The sequence below is a fragment of the Sciurus vulgaris genome (genome assembly GCF_902686455.1).
Source record: "Sciurus vulgaris genome assembly, chromosome: 16".
NCBI classification, from domain to species: domain Eukaryota; kingdom Metazoa; phylum Chordata; class Mammalia; order Rodentia; family Sciuridae; genus Sciurus; species Sciurus vulgaris.
Window position 1 is genome coordinate 38,442,018 of NC_136477.1, and position 18,843 is coordinate 38,460,860.

Genomic DNA, 18,843 nt, shown 5'->3' on the forward strand with positions numbered 1-18,843 from the left:
GGCTTGCCAGAACCCCAGCTTTTCCCCTTTACCCCAGACAATGCCAGCATTGTGCAGGCAGAAGAGGCACACAGATTGCAACTCCCTTCTCCAGATATTTTTTTTCCAGGGATGAGTTCTGGGGTCCACAGAACTTAAGTTTCCTCATTCTGGTGTTGCTTATCCATATCCCACATCTAGTCTTCATTCTGAAGTGGAAAAATACTGAACGACAATAACAAGAAAAGGCATAGTTCATAAAAAACTCAAGAGAAATTCCAGTACCGAAGAAATTATGATAGGTGAAGTGCAGGAACAAGGAAACATCCAAAAATAGTGTGGTTTTCATGACACGTGCATTGTGTTATATGGTACGATTCTTGTGCTTAAGGACACATACCTTTGGCACGATGAGAACAGAAAATAACTATTTCACCCGGTATTTCAGGGAGGGGACAGCAATCTGCAAAGCTGAAGGAAGGACTGGCTTTGTAGGACCTAATGAGAGATATATTACAGACTCTAACAGTTTACTCTCCACAGGGATTTTCTGGGGTCATTTTGTGTGTGTGTGTGTGTGTGTTGTTGTTGTTGTTGTTTTTTTTGCTTTGTGGGTTGAGACTGGAATCTAACTCCGAGTAAGATTTTTCCCAATCTCTCAAAATGTCAAAACATAGCATACTAGGAATTTGGAGATGTTTAGAATCACAGGCTTTGAAAAGACAGTTTGATGAGATTCAGGGAAAATGTAAGTGCAGAAAATATATCCAAGGAGATATGGATATATCCAGTGGTTCTACAGTAACCATTCAGTCACAAAATCAGATCATAAGTCAAGGCCACAAGCAAGTTAGAACTTTATCTTATTAGTTCCTGTTTTCCTTATCTGTGCAATGAATGAGGAGAAAAAAAAATTCCACCTTCTTTTCTATAATTATTAAGGTCAAATAAAAACCAAAGAACAAAACAAAACAAAAGAAACCAACCAATGGTAGAAATTATTAACCCCCACCCAACATCCATCACTTCTTTCCATGAGGGCTATACCCAGGCACATGGTTGGACTACATCTCCCAGGCTCCTTCATAGTTGTGTTGGTCACATGAACTGTTCTAGCCAATGACATAGCGCTCCAGGACCAGCTTTTAAGAAGCAAGTGTGCTGCCTGCTCCAGGCTCTTTGACCCATTCCAGTAGTTAGAATCAGATGAACTAAGGAACTAGCCAATGCCAAAGTACAACACTGGATGCAACCTGAATTTCTAGTTCCTATGTGGAAAAGAGAAGGTTTCCAGCCAGAAATATGTGCCTTGAACTGTTATGTAAGAAAGAAAGAAATTCTTTGGAGTGTGTGTGTGTGTGTGTTTATTATATTAATATATTACAATATATTAATTTTTTAGTTGTAGATGGACACACCTATTTATTTATTTATTCATTCATTCATTCATGCAGTGCTGAGCATCAAACCCAGGGTCTCATACCTGCTAGGCAAGTGCTCTACCACTAAGCCACAACCCCAGTCTCTGGAATATATTTCTATTTTAGCTAAACCCAACTGAATTTCATTACATACATGAAAATGCTTTCAAAACACTGAGACTATACAAATATATTTTTATTGTTTCTGTGGTTTTACACAGATGATATGTTGGGACAGATATACAGGTGGCAGCTGTGGAGAGTGGGAAGACCACAGGCTCATGGTATTGCCCTGGTAAAGAGAAGGTGAAGGGAATTAATAAAACAGAAGGGCCATATCCAGGCACAGTGGTGCATGCCTGTAATCCCAACAGCTAGGAAGGCTGAGGCAGGAGGATCATGAGTTCAAAGCCAGCCTCAGCAACTTAATTAGGCCCTCGGCATTTAGCAAGACCCTGTCTCAAAATTAAAAACAGAAAGGGCTGGGGATGTAACTTAGTAGTTAAGTGCCCTTGGTTTCAATCCCTAGTACCAAAATAAAACAAACAAACAAAAAACACAGAAGGGCCTTCCCAGATAATTTCACTTCTTTTTACCTCTGTACACAGGAGAAGGGAAAACAGAATGGAAGGCTCTCTATTCAACATCTTCAGTAAAAGGGTCATAAAGAAAGAGGACTGAAATACTCTTCTTCTAAAAATGACTAAAGCATTATCTACTAAGGTATACATTTTTTTTGACGGAAAATTATTTTCAGTCATGATTTCTATCACTCTTAAAAGTCCACTTTAATCTCGATGACAAAAATAACATTTTTAGGGTTGTTTTTGTTTTTTGGTTTGGTGTACTTGTAATACATGGTTACCATGCAATTTTAGAAGATGATCCCTAGGAACTTTGAGAACACAACTTATTTAGTTTCCTACCTACTATTTGCTTGAAATTAGAAAATGGAGTATTGATATTTGGTGATTTTTGTAATTGACCAAAATCATCATGAAACAGATCCTTAAGACATCACTGGGAGGTAAGCCATTTTCAAATTGATAGGTTAACCATGAATATTGGGAATTCTTCCTGTACTTGATGACAAGGCAAAACCTTCACCAAAAATTGTAGACCTTTAGTTTGTTTGATATACAAAAAGAGCAAATGAGAGTAATCTAGATGTTTTCAAATAACAAACATGGAAAGTAAACATTTAAATCAGCATTCCTGAACTTTCAACCATCAAAAAACTATAAACCACTTAAAACCACCAAATTTAAATAAACTATTTCACCCGGGCAACATGAGGGGGAAAAAATACAGGGTTGCAGACTAATTCAGAATTTGCCCTCTACTTCCTGTTTATTCATATACCAGAAAAGGGGGTGAAGGGGAGCAGAGTATTCTGCTTTTTCTATCCAAAGTGATTTCTCAATTTAGAACAAAATTCATGCAGAAGAAAAATGTTTTCTCCTCCATGGGATCTATCATTAGAAAAGATAGACTGTCACTCCAGCTGCCCTGATGTTCCTGGATATGGAACTAGATTCTACGTGCTGAGATTTTTCTTCTTTAAAACAGAGTCCCCCCACCCCAATTTTGATACTGGGACTTGAACTCAGGGGCATTGAACCACTGAGCCACATTCCCAATCCTTTTTTATATCTTATTTAGAGACAAGGTCTCACTGAGCTGCTTAGGACCTTGCTAAATTGCTGAGGCTGGCTTGGAACTCGCCATCCTCCTGCCTCAGCATCCCAAGCTGCTGGGATTACAGGTGTGGGTCACTGCACCTGGCCCTTGGGTGCTCTCAAGTATATCATTCCAGTTGCTAGTTCTTGAAGACGATAGCAAACAGAACGTATCTTTTGCAGTGAAGAGTTAACTTTGAGGTAGAAGGCAGAAATTACTAAGAAAATCAGTTGGACTTTGGCCACCAGAGGCCTCATCCTGTTTATAAAATTTCATGAAAGTTTACATGAATGTATCATTGTAAACCCTATGTAATTAGGTATAATTTATTATCTAATTGGACAAAATGAATAAAGTTATACTTTTATATGTATCATTATAACTGATTTTTATGTGCAATGTATGACTCTACTAATTACTGAACACTAAGGTTTGATTTATATTTTACAAGCACATGCACTGAGGCCCTACTATGTGCATCACTTGTGTTATGCTACCCACTGGCAATTGGGTTGTGAGGAGAGAGACGGGCCCCGGATCTTCTGGAGTTGGAAGTCTGAAGGAGGAGACTGATACTGAACAAATGACTCAAAATAGTAACATTTTTGATTATGAAAAGTGCCACAAAAAATGTAAAGAAAGGGAGTCCAGCTGGGGTTCCAGAGGTTTCCTTGAGGAAATGAGAACTAGCCCTTTTGAATGTCTGGTGCCTTGCCTGGTGGCTTACACAGAATGGCCTTTCCATTCTGTCACATAATTCTTCCTAGCTGTTTCATTCTACATTCTCTTATCTTCCTGTCCCACCTTCAACACTTTTTTTTTTTTTTTTTTTTTTTGGTACCAGGGATTGAACCAGGGTGCTTCCCACTGAGCCACATCCCCAGCTCCCCCACCTTATTTTATTTTATCTAATACAGGGTCTTGCTGAGTTGCTTAGGACCTCAGTAAGTTGAGGCTGGCTTTGAACTCTCGATCCTCCTGCCTCAGCCTCCTGAGCCCCTGGGATTATAGGAGGAGCCACAACACCAGGCCCTGCCTTCAGCTCTTGCCTGGACCGCTCCTTTCCCCTACCCGTGTGGAAAGTGCTTACACAGCTATAAAATTAACTTTTCTGTACAGCCTCCCCTGAATGTATGAGGGGAATCCAAGGCTCCTTCTTGGTGCCTACCAGCAACTCCTCTGCCAGTCAGTCATTTGCAAATACTTATTATGGCTCTGTCCTCTTGACAGGCACTGTGTTGGGTACTTTCTAGGCTCTAGGACATAACACTGGAAACAAAATACTCCCAGTATTCCATTTCTATGTCCCAGAGCCTGCTTCAATACATTTGATGAACCAGAGAATAAATCCATTCTCCACTGGTGGCTGAGGGAACCTACCAAGTGTGATTCAAGGACTATCCACGATAATGAACTTGAGGGATGGCTTCATGATCCAGTTTAGTACATGGACACCATGGTATTTTTGCTACTGTCTTTAGTAACGTTATATTGTTCTTGGGGCTCAGTACTATAGCGAACCCCTAAACAGAAACAACTCTTAGGGTGAAGAAAGCGGTTCTCCCAACAGAGCAGAACGTTCATGTTTATCCACGCCAATTCTTAAAAATATAGTTTCAAATAGCCTTGGTCAAATAAAATCACTAAGCACATTTATAGTATTTAATAGAAGTTCTAAAATTAAGTGCAGACATCCATCTTCCTGATTGAGAACCTTTTTGTAAGGGAACATTCTACTCGCTTCTTGCCAGGAAAAACCTTGCCCAGCAGCCGAACACTGTCACGGGGATGGGGGCCTCCTTCTCCTCAGAGGCAAGGAAAACAAAGGCGGATGAGAAAATGGACAGAATTAGCCCTGAGGGACTGAGGGGGCTGGTGGAGTTGAATCTTAACGGCTGCTTTAAATAGAAGGTGACCAATGTGACCTGCAACAGCATTTCCTCTGCACCCTTGTGGAGATGCCCCATCATGGGGGTGGGGGGTGGGGCAGCTGCCTGCTAACTGTCCCCTAGGGAAAGACCATCTAGGGAAAGACTGTAAGCTCTTCTTTTTTTGATCTTTTGTGACAAAGATGTCACTTCTTTTGAGATGATCAAGGTGATAGGGTGTTTCAGTCTGCTCCTACCTGTATTTAGTGGCCCATCAAAGCCCCAGACCATAACACACCACCACTTCCTACCTCCTATTTGAATGCAACTGACCCAGTGGGGTGTCTTACAGCAAGTTCAGAACTTGAACCCCAGCTCCAGCAGAGGGCAAGTTCTTAAACTTCTCTAAACCTCAGTTTCCTCATCTATAAAATGGGGTCAGAAAGCCCACCATGCAGAGATGCTATTGGAATGAAATGGGCTACGGGTAGACAATGCCCAAATGCCTGGGGAAGAGGAGATAAGCAGCAAGGGTTCCCCTACTCCACACAGGGACTTGGAGACAGTGGGACTGCAACCCCAGACAAGCCATCCCCAACCCTGCAACGACAGGGTACACTGCTTTTATGTTTGTGTTTGGCATGGGATGGGGGTTCAAGCTTGTGGATTTGCTAAGGCCCAGAAAAGTCAATTAACAGACACAGCTGGTGGAGGTAGAAATGACCCTAAAATTCACGTGACCTACAATGTGTCATCTGATTTCTTCTCAACCCTAAGATTCTACCTCCTCCTATTAAATCAAGTACCCCTCAATTTTTTTCTTTATCAGACAGTTTTGTTAATTTTCTTCCAACTTTATCCTCTGTCTCTGGTATGAGACAGCAAGTTCAATGTTCCCTAAGGAACTTTGTTGTATTCACTAGCACCTGACCGAGGCCCTGAAACCCGGTGGGTATTCAACGCAAAAATGCTAAAAGGTGACTGAAGAGTGAACACAGTTGTAAGAGACTTGCCCACGAAACTAGGGAATAATAGAAGACAGTAAATAAGTACAGGTTGGTTCTGGTGGGCTCGCCTTTTTGCAAGGTGGTTTTGTCACTTGTCCCCTAACACATAGGCTGTTTCTCCACCCACTGAATCTAGGTTCAGTCATGTAATTGGTTTAGTCGACAGGACACAGCCAGACTGCTGCAAACAGAGGGTGAACAGGGTTGACATGTCCATGATGGTCCTCTCCCTGGTGGGAAATGGTTTGACCCCCTTGTCAACAAGCCCCGGTGAGGCTAAAGGTGAGTAGCAACTTTTGGGAAGAATCAGAAATCTAACCAAGGCCCCAGTCAGGTGAGTGAGGCCATCATAGACCATGTGATCCAAGCCCAGCCAGCGGAGACAAGAACACTGCCCAGTATTGTGATCCAGGCCCACTGCAGTTAGCCAATAAGCAACTGGGTTATTTGCCAAGCAGGAAAAGCTAACTGACACAGCAGCTCATAGTACACAGTCTAAAAACCTTTCCTAAGTGGGATGCCAGTTATTTCTGAAACTAACTCGATCACAAGGAAATCACTGATTTTTCTGATTTTTGGACAATGAGAAACTACTCATTGAGTGTAAATGAGGGGGAAAAGGAACAACCAGACAGTGAGAGTGGTCTGGAGTCTATCAAGTCATGAAGCCCTGGGCAGGTATGCAGCATCGCTTTTTGCAGTGACGAGCGGTTCAGCAATCCCAGGCCTCAGGTCCACCAGAACCAGCTGATCTGCATCTGTCACATGAGCACTTTGGACTATCAGCTTCTGAGTGTTAGAAATTGTGAGAAGGAACATAACACCACGTCTGTGGCAGGGGTCAGAGAACCACAGCCCAAGCAACAAACTTGGCTCATTGCTTGTCTTCCTAAGTAAACTTTTGTTGGAATAAAACCACACCTATTCTTTTGCATCTTATATGTGGCTCCCTTCCTGCTACAATAGCAGAGTTGAGTCATTATGACAGAGGGCCATATGACCCTCAAACCCTAACATATTTACCCTATGGCTCTCTGCAGAAACAATTGCCAATCCCTGTTCTACAATAATCCAGGGAGGCTCAGATTGGGTCTTGAGTGTTGAATGAATGAAAGAGGCAATGTGTTTTCCTTTTCTTCTTTTTTTAATTTTGAATAAAGGAATGAGGAAATGATGTAAGAATATTATGTGAGGAGTCCTAAGATTAGAACTGATGTTACCATACCGTGTGCAAAAGTAATTATTATAAATTCATGCTAATACTAATAATAATTAAGCACAAATAGTCATTATGTGCCAGCTACTCTTCTATATGCCTTATATATAGAACTAATTTTATGCTCACAACAGAACTGTGGAGGAGGTAACATTATCTCCATTTTTCCAGATAAGAGAGAGAAAGAAAATTTAACTTGCTTGGCCAAGAACACCAAGCAAAAAAGTAGCCCAGCTAGGGTTCAAGTGGTGTTCTCACACTAGACTCTACACTCTTTGAAAGCTAAGAAAAAATAGAAGTGTAAAATATGATTAAGGCCAAAATTGTGCATAAATTTTAGCCCTGAGTAATGAGACTGTTTCCTAAAGACACATTATTTTATATTGTCTTAATTTATTTTTTATTGTCTTATTATTTTATTTTAACATTGCTTTATGATTTTATATTGCCAAACCTTCCTGGCTAACCACACTGAATGTTCATTTTATGTACTCTTTGTGCCCTGCATAAAAAAGAAACTGTCATTGCTCAGCTGGAAATCCCCTAAACGGGACATCCCAAGGGCGTGTCTAGAGGTTATGTTGCCATGGTGATGTTGTGTCAATACAGCAACCACTGACCATTCCCAGAGGTGAACCACAACCCATTCATTAAATTCTGACCATCATCATATGTCTGCAACAGTGGCTGAGATTACCACCTGGTCCCTAGGAAGATGAAAGGTTCTCTTTCCCAAATAATGGTCAATAAGGTCATCCTGGTTATGACAAGCAGAAGCCACTGTATGCATTATTTTTTGAAGATATATTCTGAGTTCTGTTTGGGAGTCATACTTTAGAGAAGAGGCTCCCAGACCAGAGCAGTGACCTTGGTCTCCAGACAAAAGGTAGACCAGCATCTATAGGTCAACCATGGGTTCACTGGTGAATCTGCTGGTTGCCCAAAATGATATCATACATATGGCCCATTCTAAATATCACATTATATATAGGGAAAACTCCAAAAGAAAAGTTGCTTCTCCATCCATGACCCACTTATTACAAGGGAGAGAGTCCAAATAGTCTTCAATAGGATTAATTTTTTCAGACTAACAGAGCATAGATTGACATGTATTTTCTCAAGACATTTTGGATATGTGTATCAAAAGCCTTAAAAAAATGCATAAAACCACTTAGAACGTCCACTTCTACTAATTTATCCTAAAGAAATTATCAGAGGTACACTAAAAGGCATATGTTTCTAAGGTTTTATTTATAAAAGAGGCAAACTGGGAACACCCTATATACAATTAAAAACCAATATGCAACAAAAATCCTATTTTTATAAAACTTTTAAAAAACAACAATGCAAATACTCATAGAAAGACTGAGTTTTAACAGGGGTTTTCTTCCAAGGTGTATGTATACACACACACACACACACACACATATATATATATGTATATATATACATACACACACACACACACACATATATATATACATATATATATAATATACATACACACACACACACACATATATATATACATATACAAATATAATAAACTCTTCGCTGTGTTGGTAATTTTTAAAAATAATCCATAAGATTGTTTTATACTTTAAAACTTGTGTGTCTTTCTTAAGCTGCTATATTCTATATTTGCCTTCTCATGTTTTTTAGTTTTGTGATTTTTTTTTCACTATAGATTCCCAGAAGTAAAAATGCAGACTAAGTCTTTCTCCACAACCAGGAAGAAAGGCATTCTGCATGTCCAGAGGCCCACCAACAACACAAAAATGATCAGATTCAACATCTGGCTGGAGAATTCATCTGATCTGGCTGAGTTTATGGTTCTGTTAAAAAGATATACCATCCTGTGTCTCTGGACCACTTAGCTGAGTTTATCCAAGCTATTTGTGCTGGTATGGGTTTTGTTTTAGTTGGGGTTTTTCCTAAAGAGTCAGAATCCCAAGTTAAACCAAGAGGTCAGAGAACGAGCTGACTGTGGCTGGTAAAAACCGTTTGCACTGTACAGACTGGGAAATGGCTCACTCTGCACGTCCTGGCCTGGGCCACAAGGGAGGACCACGTTGGATTGTTTCTTTCCCCAGGACATTATGAGAGCAGGCAGACAGAGAAACAACACACTCTTCTCAAATTTCTGGACATGAGATGACTTAAAAGTTTTTGGATATAGAAAAAGCATCTTTTCATTTGACTTTTGAATGAACACCAGAAAATGATTTATTTGTAAGTTCACAGCAAATGGACAAAGTGAACTAGCATTCTGCTGAAGCCTTCCCAAATCTCAGGATACATTTCATTAGATGCAGCTAAGGGGCACCGATAGTAGAATGATAATTAGATGCACTTGCTCTTTAGCCAATAATCAGCTGGCTTCCCATTTAACTCTTCTCTCCACCACACTGAAAGCTACTGGAAGAAAGGGAATTCCTTGAAAAAGGCATTCAAAATCCCAGAGGGCGAGAGGTGTTCCTAAGTCTTCGGTGAATTTCCCTGAGTTAGCATTACCCTGTAAAATGACACATGCTTATCTAAATGATCTGAAAAGAAGGGGATGAGTCCCATCATTACTTTGAAGGGCTGAGTGGCATTTACACGTTTGTTCGGCCTGTATTTTTAACACTTACTATATGCCAGATCATGTGTGAGGAGCTGGGCCACAGAGCTAGGGTCCCTACCCACTTGTGTTCACAGGAATTAGATAGACAAGGAGTGGGTAGACTAAATACAAAAATGACACCTACTTTTCTTCCCCTACGTCCATTCCCTTTATAATGTGACTTTGAAGCTCCTCCCACTAAAAATATTCCCACCCATCGAATCTAGACTGACAGGAAGGGGTTGCTTCTGCAGCTAGGCACCTGTGTGCTTCTGTGCTCTCCTCTGGACTCCTGCCTTTGCCAATAACCTGGGCTGACCAGAGACACATGGGGCAGCACAGCTGAGACCAGATCAACCTACCAGACAAGCCTGGCCCAAACTGCCAACACAGAGAGTCAAAGCTAAATAAAAGACTGCTGTCTTGCTGGGCATGGTGGCGCACACCTGTAATCCCAGCGGCTCAGGAGGCTGAGGCCGGAGGATCGCAAGTTCAAAGCCAGTCTCAGCAACTTAGCGAGGCCCTAAGCAATTCAGGGAGACCTCATCTCTAAATAAAATATAAAGCAGGGCTAGGCATGTAGCTCAGTGGTTAAGTGCCCCTGGGTTTGGTCCACAGTGAAGACTGCTGTCTTAACTCATTAAGATTTAGCCTTTTTTAAAAAAATACAACGGGGCCTAACCAACACATAGAGTGAGTGAGGAAGTACTAATTCTGATAAGCCAAAGGGAAAAGCGCTGTGGAGCACGCGTAATACTACTCCAACATGTTAACAACTACGAATGAATCATGCAATTTAGATGTATAAACAACAGAGCTGAGCGGCCATCCAGAGAGGACTTAAATTAAATGTCTAGGGAAGGACTGTCTCAAGACAGCCACAGTTCCTTCGAGAAACTCTGATATGGAATTTGCCTATGAGTCTTTTTTGTTTTGTTTTGTTTCTTTCTCTTTTAAGAAACCCAAGCTCTTTCACTCAATTAAGCCTGTTGGACTTGATAACAATTGTCTAGCTTGATTCAAAGCAGCCATATCCTCTCTGACACACGTTCAGCCTCCAGTACTCTGTAGGCAGGAACTCTAAATCCAACTCTCTTGAATTTATGACACACATACAGTAGCAAGTCCCTACAGGCTGAAAATCAAACTGTAATTCAAAGGCCACAGGGCTGAGGAAACAGCCAGGAGATAAATCCTAATTTCAACCTTGGATTGTCTGCAAGTTGATTCAGCCGACTGTCAGTCATATTTAAAAATAAAATAAAACTACAAAGATACCAGATGGCATGTTCTAAAAAGAAACAGGATGATGCTTTTCAGGACTCCTTCAAAAGGTTCTTATCATCTAAAAAGAACTGCTATGTGGGGTGTTTTCAGGGCCGTAGCATCTTTAACCCCAATCAGTCATTTGCAGATGTTTCTGAATTTTAAACTAAAAAGAGATACAAGGAAGCAGTGAAAGCCATCAAATGCAACCTCACCCATCACACTGACTGGAGGTGACCCTACAGATGTCCGAGCGGCCCATTTCTGGAGCTGAGTAGGTCACCTCTTTCGAGCGCTGGCAGACTGACGGCCCACGAGCGTGGGTACTCACCTTACAGCCCTCACAGGCGCTGACCCCATAGTGGTACCCTGATGATTTGTCCTGGCAGACGAAGCAGGGCTTGTACACCCGAGGCGGGGGGAGTGGAGATGGAGGGCTCGGGACCAGTTCCTCAGAGCTGGTGCTCTGGGTTTCGATCGCTGCAATGGAGGTGGGCGGGAGAGAGAAAAGAGAAGACGCATTTCAGTTCCTTCATTGTCAGTGAACTCGCGTGCCTCTGCCCCAAGTTCAGCAAGAACAGGAGCGGGGATACGCTCATACAAACAGCTGTCACTGTAGGCCTAGCAGGAGTGACGCTGACATTGACGTGGTACCTGTGGTTCACAGAGCCATCTCATGCATCTCTAATCTGAAGCTCCCCGTAGCACCATGGGGGTGATGATTTTTATCACCAATTTGTCCTCAAAAGAAACAGAAACTCAGGGAGGGCAGGGACTTGTCTGAGACCAGCAGGACAGTGGCAGATCCAAGGCCCTAATGCACATCTCCTCACTACCATTCCCCGGAGTTTTTGACTCTTCTGTTTCACCTAGCTTCTGCCTCATGTAGTCTCAGAGGACTTGTCTGATCTGTTGCTCACTTAATCACAAGTTAATTTCCTTAGGCAAAAAATGAAGACAATTCCTAAAATTGGTCATTCCATGAGTATATGGCAAAGGTTTTTTTTTTTTTTTTTTTTTTTTTTTTTTTTTTTTTTTTTGTGCTTGCTGGCAAAGGTTTTTAACAACAGCTTGTAGCTGAACTCCATTGACAGAAATACAAGTAAGACCTCTGCTTAGAGAACGGTCTTTGGGCCAAAAGCATCAATATCACTTCAGAGCTTATTAGAAACTATAGTATCAGGCCTATGAAAAAAAGTTTGCATTTTGACAAAACACCCAGGTGTCTGAATGTACAATTAACGTTTGACAAGCAGTGGGTTTTACCTAATGATGGCACAGAGGGCCATGGCTCACTTCGGATTATGTTGCTCTTTATTCCAGATTTTATAATAAACCTAGCTTAAATGACATGATCCCCCATTTCATTATCTAACCACCCAAATTCCAGGGGATATGGGAATTCACAGAACTGAGACCAGAGTGTCCTCCCACCCCTATTCTCTAGGGTTATATTCAAAGTCAAAGCAAGAACTGGCCCTACTCCTACTGCAGTGTGTGTGGGGGGACATATAGAGGATATATGCCATAAAACATACAGAGGATAAATAAATAACATTCCAGGGTTAAGTAACGTTCCAGAATCTTCCAGCCTCCAAATCACTTTACAATATACAGAACATTTCTCATAGTACCAAAGTTGCTCCGCTGCTTATAATTGGCCAGATTAGATATTTTACTGTTTTCTCCACTAACCAAACTTCTACCAAGTCAGGTAAACTCCAACCAAAGAACATGTTGTTAATCCATCCCCATCTCATTACCCAGCTCCTACAACCAGGCCAGCAGTCACCTCAACTACTACAACAGCCTTCTCATTGGCTTCCTGTGCCTGCACTTGCTACCCTAAGAGATATTCTTCAATCAAGCAGTCGAGATCGTTATTCAAAAGTTAAAACTGGCCAGGTGTGGTGGTGCACACCTGTAATCCAGCAGCTCAGGAGGTTGAGGCAGGAGGAGAACAAGCTCATAGCTAACCTCAGCAATGTAGTGAGGCCCTAAACAACTTAACCAGACCCCGTCTCAAAATTAAAAACTAAAAAGGGCTGGGGACGTGGCTCAGTTGTTCAGCACCTCTGGGTTCAATCGGGGGTACCAAAAAAAAATTGAAATTAACCTCTCTCACTTGGCTATCTAAACCCCCCACCAGTCACGAATCTCATCTAAGTCAAACCCCTTACTGTGTTCTACAATGCTTTTCATAACATGCCCCCTTACCAACATCACTGTGTTCAATGATTCCCCTCAATTACTGAGTTCTAAATAATTGGCTTCTATTCTGTCTCTTGAATAGGCCAAGCTCTTTTTTTATATTTTTTTTATTCTTTTTGGTACTGGGGATTGAACTCAGGGGCACTCAACAACTGAGCCACGTCCCCAGCCCTATTTTGTATTTTACTTAGAGATGTCTCACTGAATTGCTTAGTGCCTCTCTTTTGCTGAGGCTGGCTTTGAAACTCACAATCCTCCTGCCTCAGCATCCCAACCTGCTGGAATTACAGGCAAGTACCACTGCGCCTGGCTAAGCCAAGCTCTTAATCAATTTGAGACTACTGTACTGCATCTAGGTGTAGTGGCCTTTGCCTATAGTCCCAGCAACTGGGGAGGCTGAAGCAAGAGATTTCTTAAGCCCTGGAGTTTTTAGGGAAACCCTGTCTCAAACAAGCACAATAATAAGCAGATAAATAAGACCATTGTACTAACAATTTCCCCTACCTGGAAATTCTCAGAACTTCATGTGTCTGGCTATTTTTCATCTCTTAGATTTCAGAGCAAATGTCACCTTCTCAGAGGTGATTTCTGTAACTAAAATGCCCTTCCGAGGTTGGGGGAGAAGCTCAATGCTAGAGTGTGTGCTTAGCATGTATGAGACTCTGGGTTCAATCCCCAGCACAAGAGAGGACAGAAATGACAGAAAATGTCCCTTCCACTCCCCATCACTCTATTCCATTATTTTATCTTTCGTTTTATAGCACTTTAAATGTTGTCTAAATTCATAAAATTTATCTGCATACATATTATATTACACACACACCCCTGGCCCACACATACTAAATATGGATTTCTCGGGACTAAGAAACCTACCTGCCTTGTTTACAACTGTGTTCTGGGGCTAAAAGAGGTCCTAGCACATAGCAGATAATCAATAAATATTTGCTGAATTAATTCATGAACTTTTTCCTTTTCCTTTCTCATTTCAAGCATTAAGTGCCCCTCGAAGTAGTTAAATGAAAAAATTAGAAATCAAATAGCTCTCTTATACTCATTTGCTTCCTTAAAGAAGTAATTAATTAGCCCTTTGGAACAGAATCAAGTATAATTATAGTATTTTCATAATTCAGAAGAATCTTGGAATGAATTCATTGGAGCAATGAAGGTCCTAGTAGATAAATCTATTAGTCTTTATTAGTTAGACCCAAGATGTTTGGAACTCAGACACCAATCTCAGGTGCAACTAGAAGCCCTGATCTTGTGGTACAGAGATGCCAAGTGTTCACAGAAGGGTAGCTTCTGAGATGTCACTAACGCTTACCAGCTATCCAGCTGTAAATGCAAAAGTGCTCCTCATGCTGAGCTAATCAGCTTCACTGAAAGCAAACGAGGAATAATGACATCAACAAGAAAACACTACTTGTTAAAATTAAAAAACAATATACTGATCATAGCTAAAATCCAAGAAATTGCACACACAGTCACCCACATTCTTTTACTCAAAGACACCCTCTGCGGTCATCTCCAAACACATCCGGCCAGACTTTTTCTGTGCACAGAAAAGTGGTTTTGCCTGTTTGCTTATTCACCAAAGTAGAATCATCCGAAGGTTGTTTGGGATGTTGTCTCTTTAATTTATGATGCCCTGAGTTCATTTCCTTGTCGATAAATATTTTTCCTGCAAAACATTCCATTGTGACGAATATCTTTGCAGCTGATCTCAGCACATCTCCAACTATGTCTTCTGATAAATTTTCAGAAGCAGAATTATTAAAAAGGATGCTATTTCAAAAATATTTTGTTAGCTTTTATTTCACGTTGATAAACTGACTTCTAGAAAGACTGGCAATTTACACTCCTCCTGTTGACATGAATGAGTCCCTCACTATATCCTTCCAAATCTTGGGGGTTGGTTTGATTTGTGTGCTTCTACTTTCACTCATATGTGTCAGCGGCTCTGACAGAGCCATGTCATCACCACTATGATCAATCCTGCATTGTGTTCTTCAGAGAAACAAGGTGTGTGTGTGTGTGGGGGGGGGGGTAATGTTCTACTTGCTCCTGTAGAACAGCTAATCTGGCTTGTCTAGGAAAGTTGTAAATAGATTTCTGTTAGGGCTGGGTTCAGCTGTCAAGAGTTATGCTCTGAATTTTAAAAGTGGGTGGTGATTTCCATAAATATGCCACTTCCAATACGTGCACTGAGGAGAGTCCAACACGTCCTCCTCCCAAAGAGAGGACACAGAATTATAGGCAATGTAATGCGGAAAAATTCAGGGCAAAGCAAACAAAAACGCAGAGGCTTATAGGATGTTGAAAAATCCCAAAACATGTTTATTCACACACACACACACATATTTTTGCCCCGCTTCAGTGCTGAGGATGGAACCCAGGGACTTACACATGCTAGGCAAGCACTCTACCACTGAGCTACATCCCCAGCTTGACATTTTACAAAGGTTGGTAAAAGCTTTTTTCTAAAGATGAGAGTCATTTGTAACACATGAATGAATCCAGAGGGCTTTTCCTAAACAGATGCCATGAATGAAAATGTCCTGTTGTGAACAATCGATGTGAGAGCCCTGGACTTTTAAGGCTTTGGTGAGTTCACCAGTAACGCTAGGGGCTTTCCCATATTAGCACAGTGGAGTCTCCGATTGTTTATGTGTTCAACTGTTTATTTCACCGACTAACATACCAGGCATTGTGTGACACGCTATGGAAAGTGCATGGTGTAATCCCTCATCCTTGACAAGTTCCACCTAATAGAGAATAAACCGATGATTAGAATATAATAAAGCAGTTCCCAATTGAGGTTTCACATTAGAGTCACCTGGGGAGCTTTTAAACTATCTAACACCCAAGTTATAACCTAGACCTCTTACCTTAGGAATGAATCTCTTCTTAAAAAATTCATTCCCACAGTAGAATGAATTGGACATGACTTTCCTATGTTTATATATGTACAACAAAAAAAATGGGAAGTTATACTCCATGTATGTGTGATATATCAAAATATATTCTACTGTCATGTGTAATGAAAAAGAATGAATTTTTTAAATTAAAAAAGGGATACTTAAAAATTTGAATAAAATAAAATCATTTCCAGTGAATCCAAATTGAAATAGTTTGACAATCACTGATATAATGATAGGGCCCTACAGGCAGTATTTAGCTCAGAAGAAATCAAGGGAGGCTTCCCAGAGCGGGAGATGGGGCTATGCTCTGAAAGATGAGTTGATTCTTCCCGTTGTGTTTTGTAATTTAAGTCCTACAAATGTCATTAAAGAATCCAACGCTGAAAGAAACAGAAAAAAAAAAAAAAAATCTTACATATAATGAGTAACAGTGATCTTCAAAAAAATTTTCCCACTGAGGGTAAAGAATTAAATATTTAGCTATACATATTCAGATATGATCCTCAGAATTGGCAGTCTATGGTCCTTTATTTCGTCTATGTGGTCTATAACTATGAAAATAACACAATCCCAAAAAGGAAAAACGAAAAAAAAAATTCAGTGGTATACTCAGATCACTAAAGCTGGTCTTGGGACAACATGCCAAGACAAGTTCTATAATTATAAGCAGGATATGGCAGCAAGATAAAAGATCTGTACTTCAATGCAAACTCTTGCCTCTTCAGTAATGTAGCAAGAACGGACCCTGACCAGGCTTATTCGGGATATCTGCTGTGTTCTCCTCCCCAATAAAGACAGTGGGAAACACGGTGGGGGGCCAGCCAGTGGCTCCCCTTTCACTGGGCATTTTTGGTACTTAAGGTAGATACAGAGAGCTCTGCCATTGATCTGTTCACTGTCATCCTGCTTAAATCAATAATCTATTAGTCCCTTTAAATTAGAGTTAGATTCATCAAATGCCCTTGAGAGGCCTCAAACATTCTGTTCCTTATTCCAGGCAAGTACAATCAGTCTATGGAATGATAAAATTTTTGCTCAAAAACTCTGCCGGCTCAGCAGACAATGTGTTCTGTATTAGCTCATTCAGCGATCTCAGGCAGGCCAAAAAAGCAGTTTTGAGGCTTCCCAGGGGGAAAAGAGCCTTGTGTCATTCAATAAAACAACTGCACTCCAGCCATCCTGATGTGATTTCAGTTTGGGGAAGCAGTCTTTGAGGAATAATTCGGATCTGCTTTTCGCCTCCTGCTTTTATTTATTTCCTTGCTTACTTATCGACTTATTCAGTTCTGTTTGGCGACTGCTTCCCCAAAAGGCAGAGAGGGTCCAATGTGGTATTCAAACAGCTAAGCAGATGGACCACCTTGCTTGGTCAGGGAATGGCCAAGGCAATGGCACTTCTTCTGCACCTTTGGGCAAGATGGATGCTTGGATCTCTGGGTCCCTGCCCAGAGCAGCGTCAGCAGTGGAGATGCTGAGAGAGCATCTCTGAGCTGCAGGCCCAGGGAACATTGAGCCTTCAGGTAACCTACAGTGAACGAGCTTGCACTGGCAGAAGCTCCTGGCCCACATTTACACCTTTACAGCCCCATAACAGAGACGACAGTCACTGAAGAGAACACAGCTAGAATCATCTTCCTTGTAAAATTAGTCGAGAACCTTGTTTGCCTTTAAATCAAAGTTCCTTCAAGTGTGGTCCAGACCAGCAGCAGAATTCTTACGGGTGGAGAGACAGACATTGTGATTTTCAGGCTGTCCACGGTGAAGGATCATCACATACTTTCTCCCCATCCCCCATCCCTCATGGATTGCTCAAATTCAACAAAAGAAAGTCTCTGGAAGAAAGCAAATGAGGAAAAACTAAGATGCCCAAAGCACAAGCTCCACCTTTAAAAAAAAAAAATTGTATTTGACAGACATAGAAATCTTCTATCAAATTGCTATAAAAGTTTCAAAACACTTGCTCTCAATTTCTGCATTTCTCCTGCTGTGAGCCAGCAACAGGCAGCTCAGACACCAGTCCCTGGACCAAATTCTGAAAAGCTCTGCTCTAAAGCCACTTCACACTCAGAGGTTGTTTGCAGACAAAACAAAAATAAAGCTCAACAAAACCTGCGCCGATTGGAACTGTACAAAAGCAGAATACCAGTGTTCCCACTGACGCAGCTTTCTCAAACACTGCCACAACTCTGGGGGTGATTCACTGCCTAAATAAAAGCATAAGAGTAATGACGCTGTTGCCTGTGAGGAGGCCTTGGCACCTAAGAACTCAACTCACCTGAGAAAACACAGTATAAATGTCCTTGTCGTTACAACACACCTGAGTGTCATTTAAACACAGAGAAAGTCTCCAACAATAGTTCCCTTCACGATTCCTTACATGCTTGGCATTTTTCTAAAGGTTAGATTAAGCAGCAGATAACATTTTTTAAGAGTGCTCAGTATACTTTTCTTTCTTGGTGAGACTTAATTTACGGCTGGCTAACCCCTGTTGACAGACTGCAGGATTTTATGTTGGGCCTGATTAGAGAGAGGCAGGCAGGCATCGGGCATTATGAAAGTCCTGACTTTTTACTAGAACCTTCTATGATTAAGACAGTCTTTTAATGCACTCTCTGGGCAGCTGAGCCTTAAAAGAAAAAGGACTTGTAAAGCAAAAGGCATTTCCTGCATGG

General features: G+C 41.2%; 1 protein-coding gene across 6 annotated transcripts in view; it reads right to left on the reverse strand.

Moving 5' to 3' along the window:
* The window catches only part of RARB (retinoic acid receptor beta), a 716,333-nt gene that overhangs the window by 120,193 nt on the left and 577,297 nt on the right, over nucleotides 1-18,843 (reverse strand). For all 6 annotated transcript variants that reach the window (XM_079114293.1, XM_079114292.1, XM_079114294.1 and 3 more), the window contains one exon: nucleotides 11,374-11,522. In XM_079114293.1, the coding sequence (XP_078970419.1) occupies nucleotides 11,374-11,522 (149 nt within the window). The remainder of the gene's footprint in view (nucleotides 1-11,373; nucleotides 11,523-18,843) is intronic.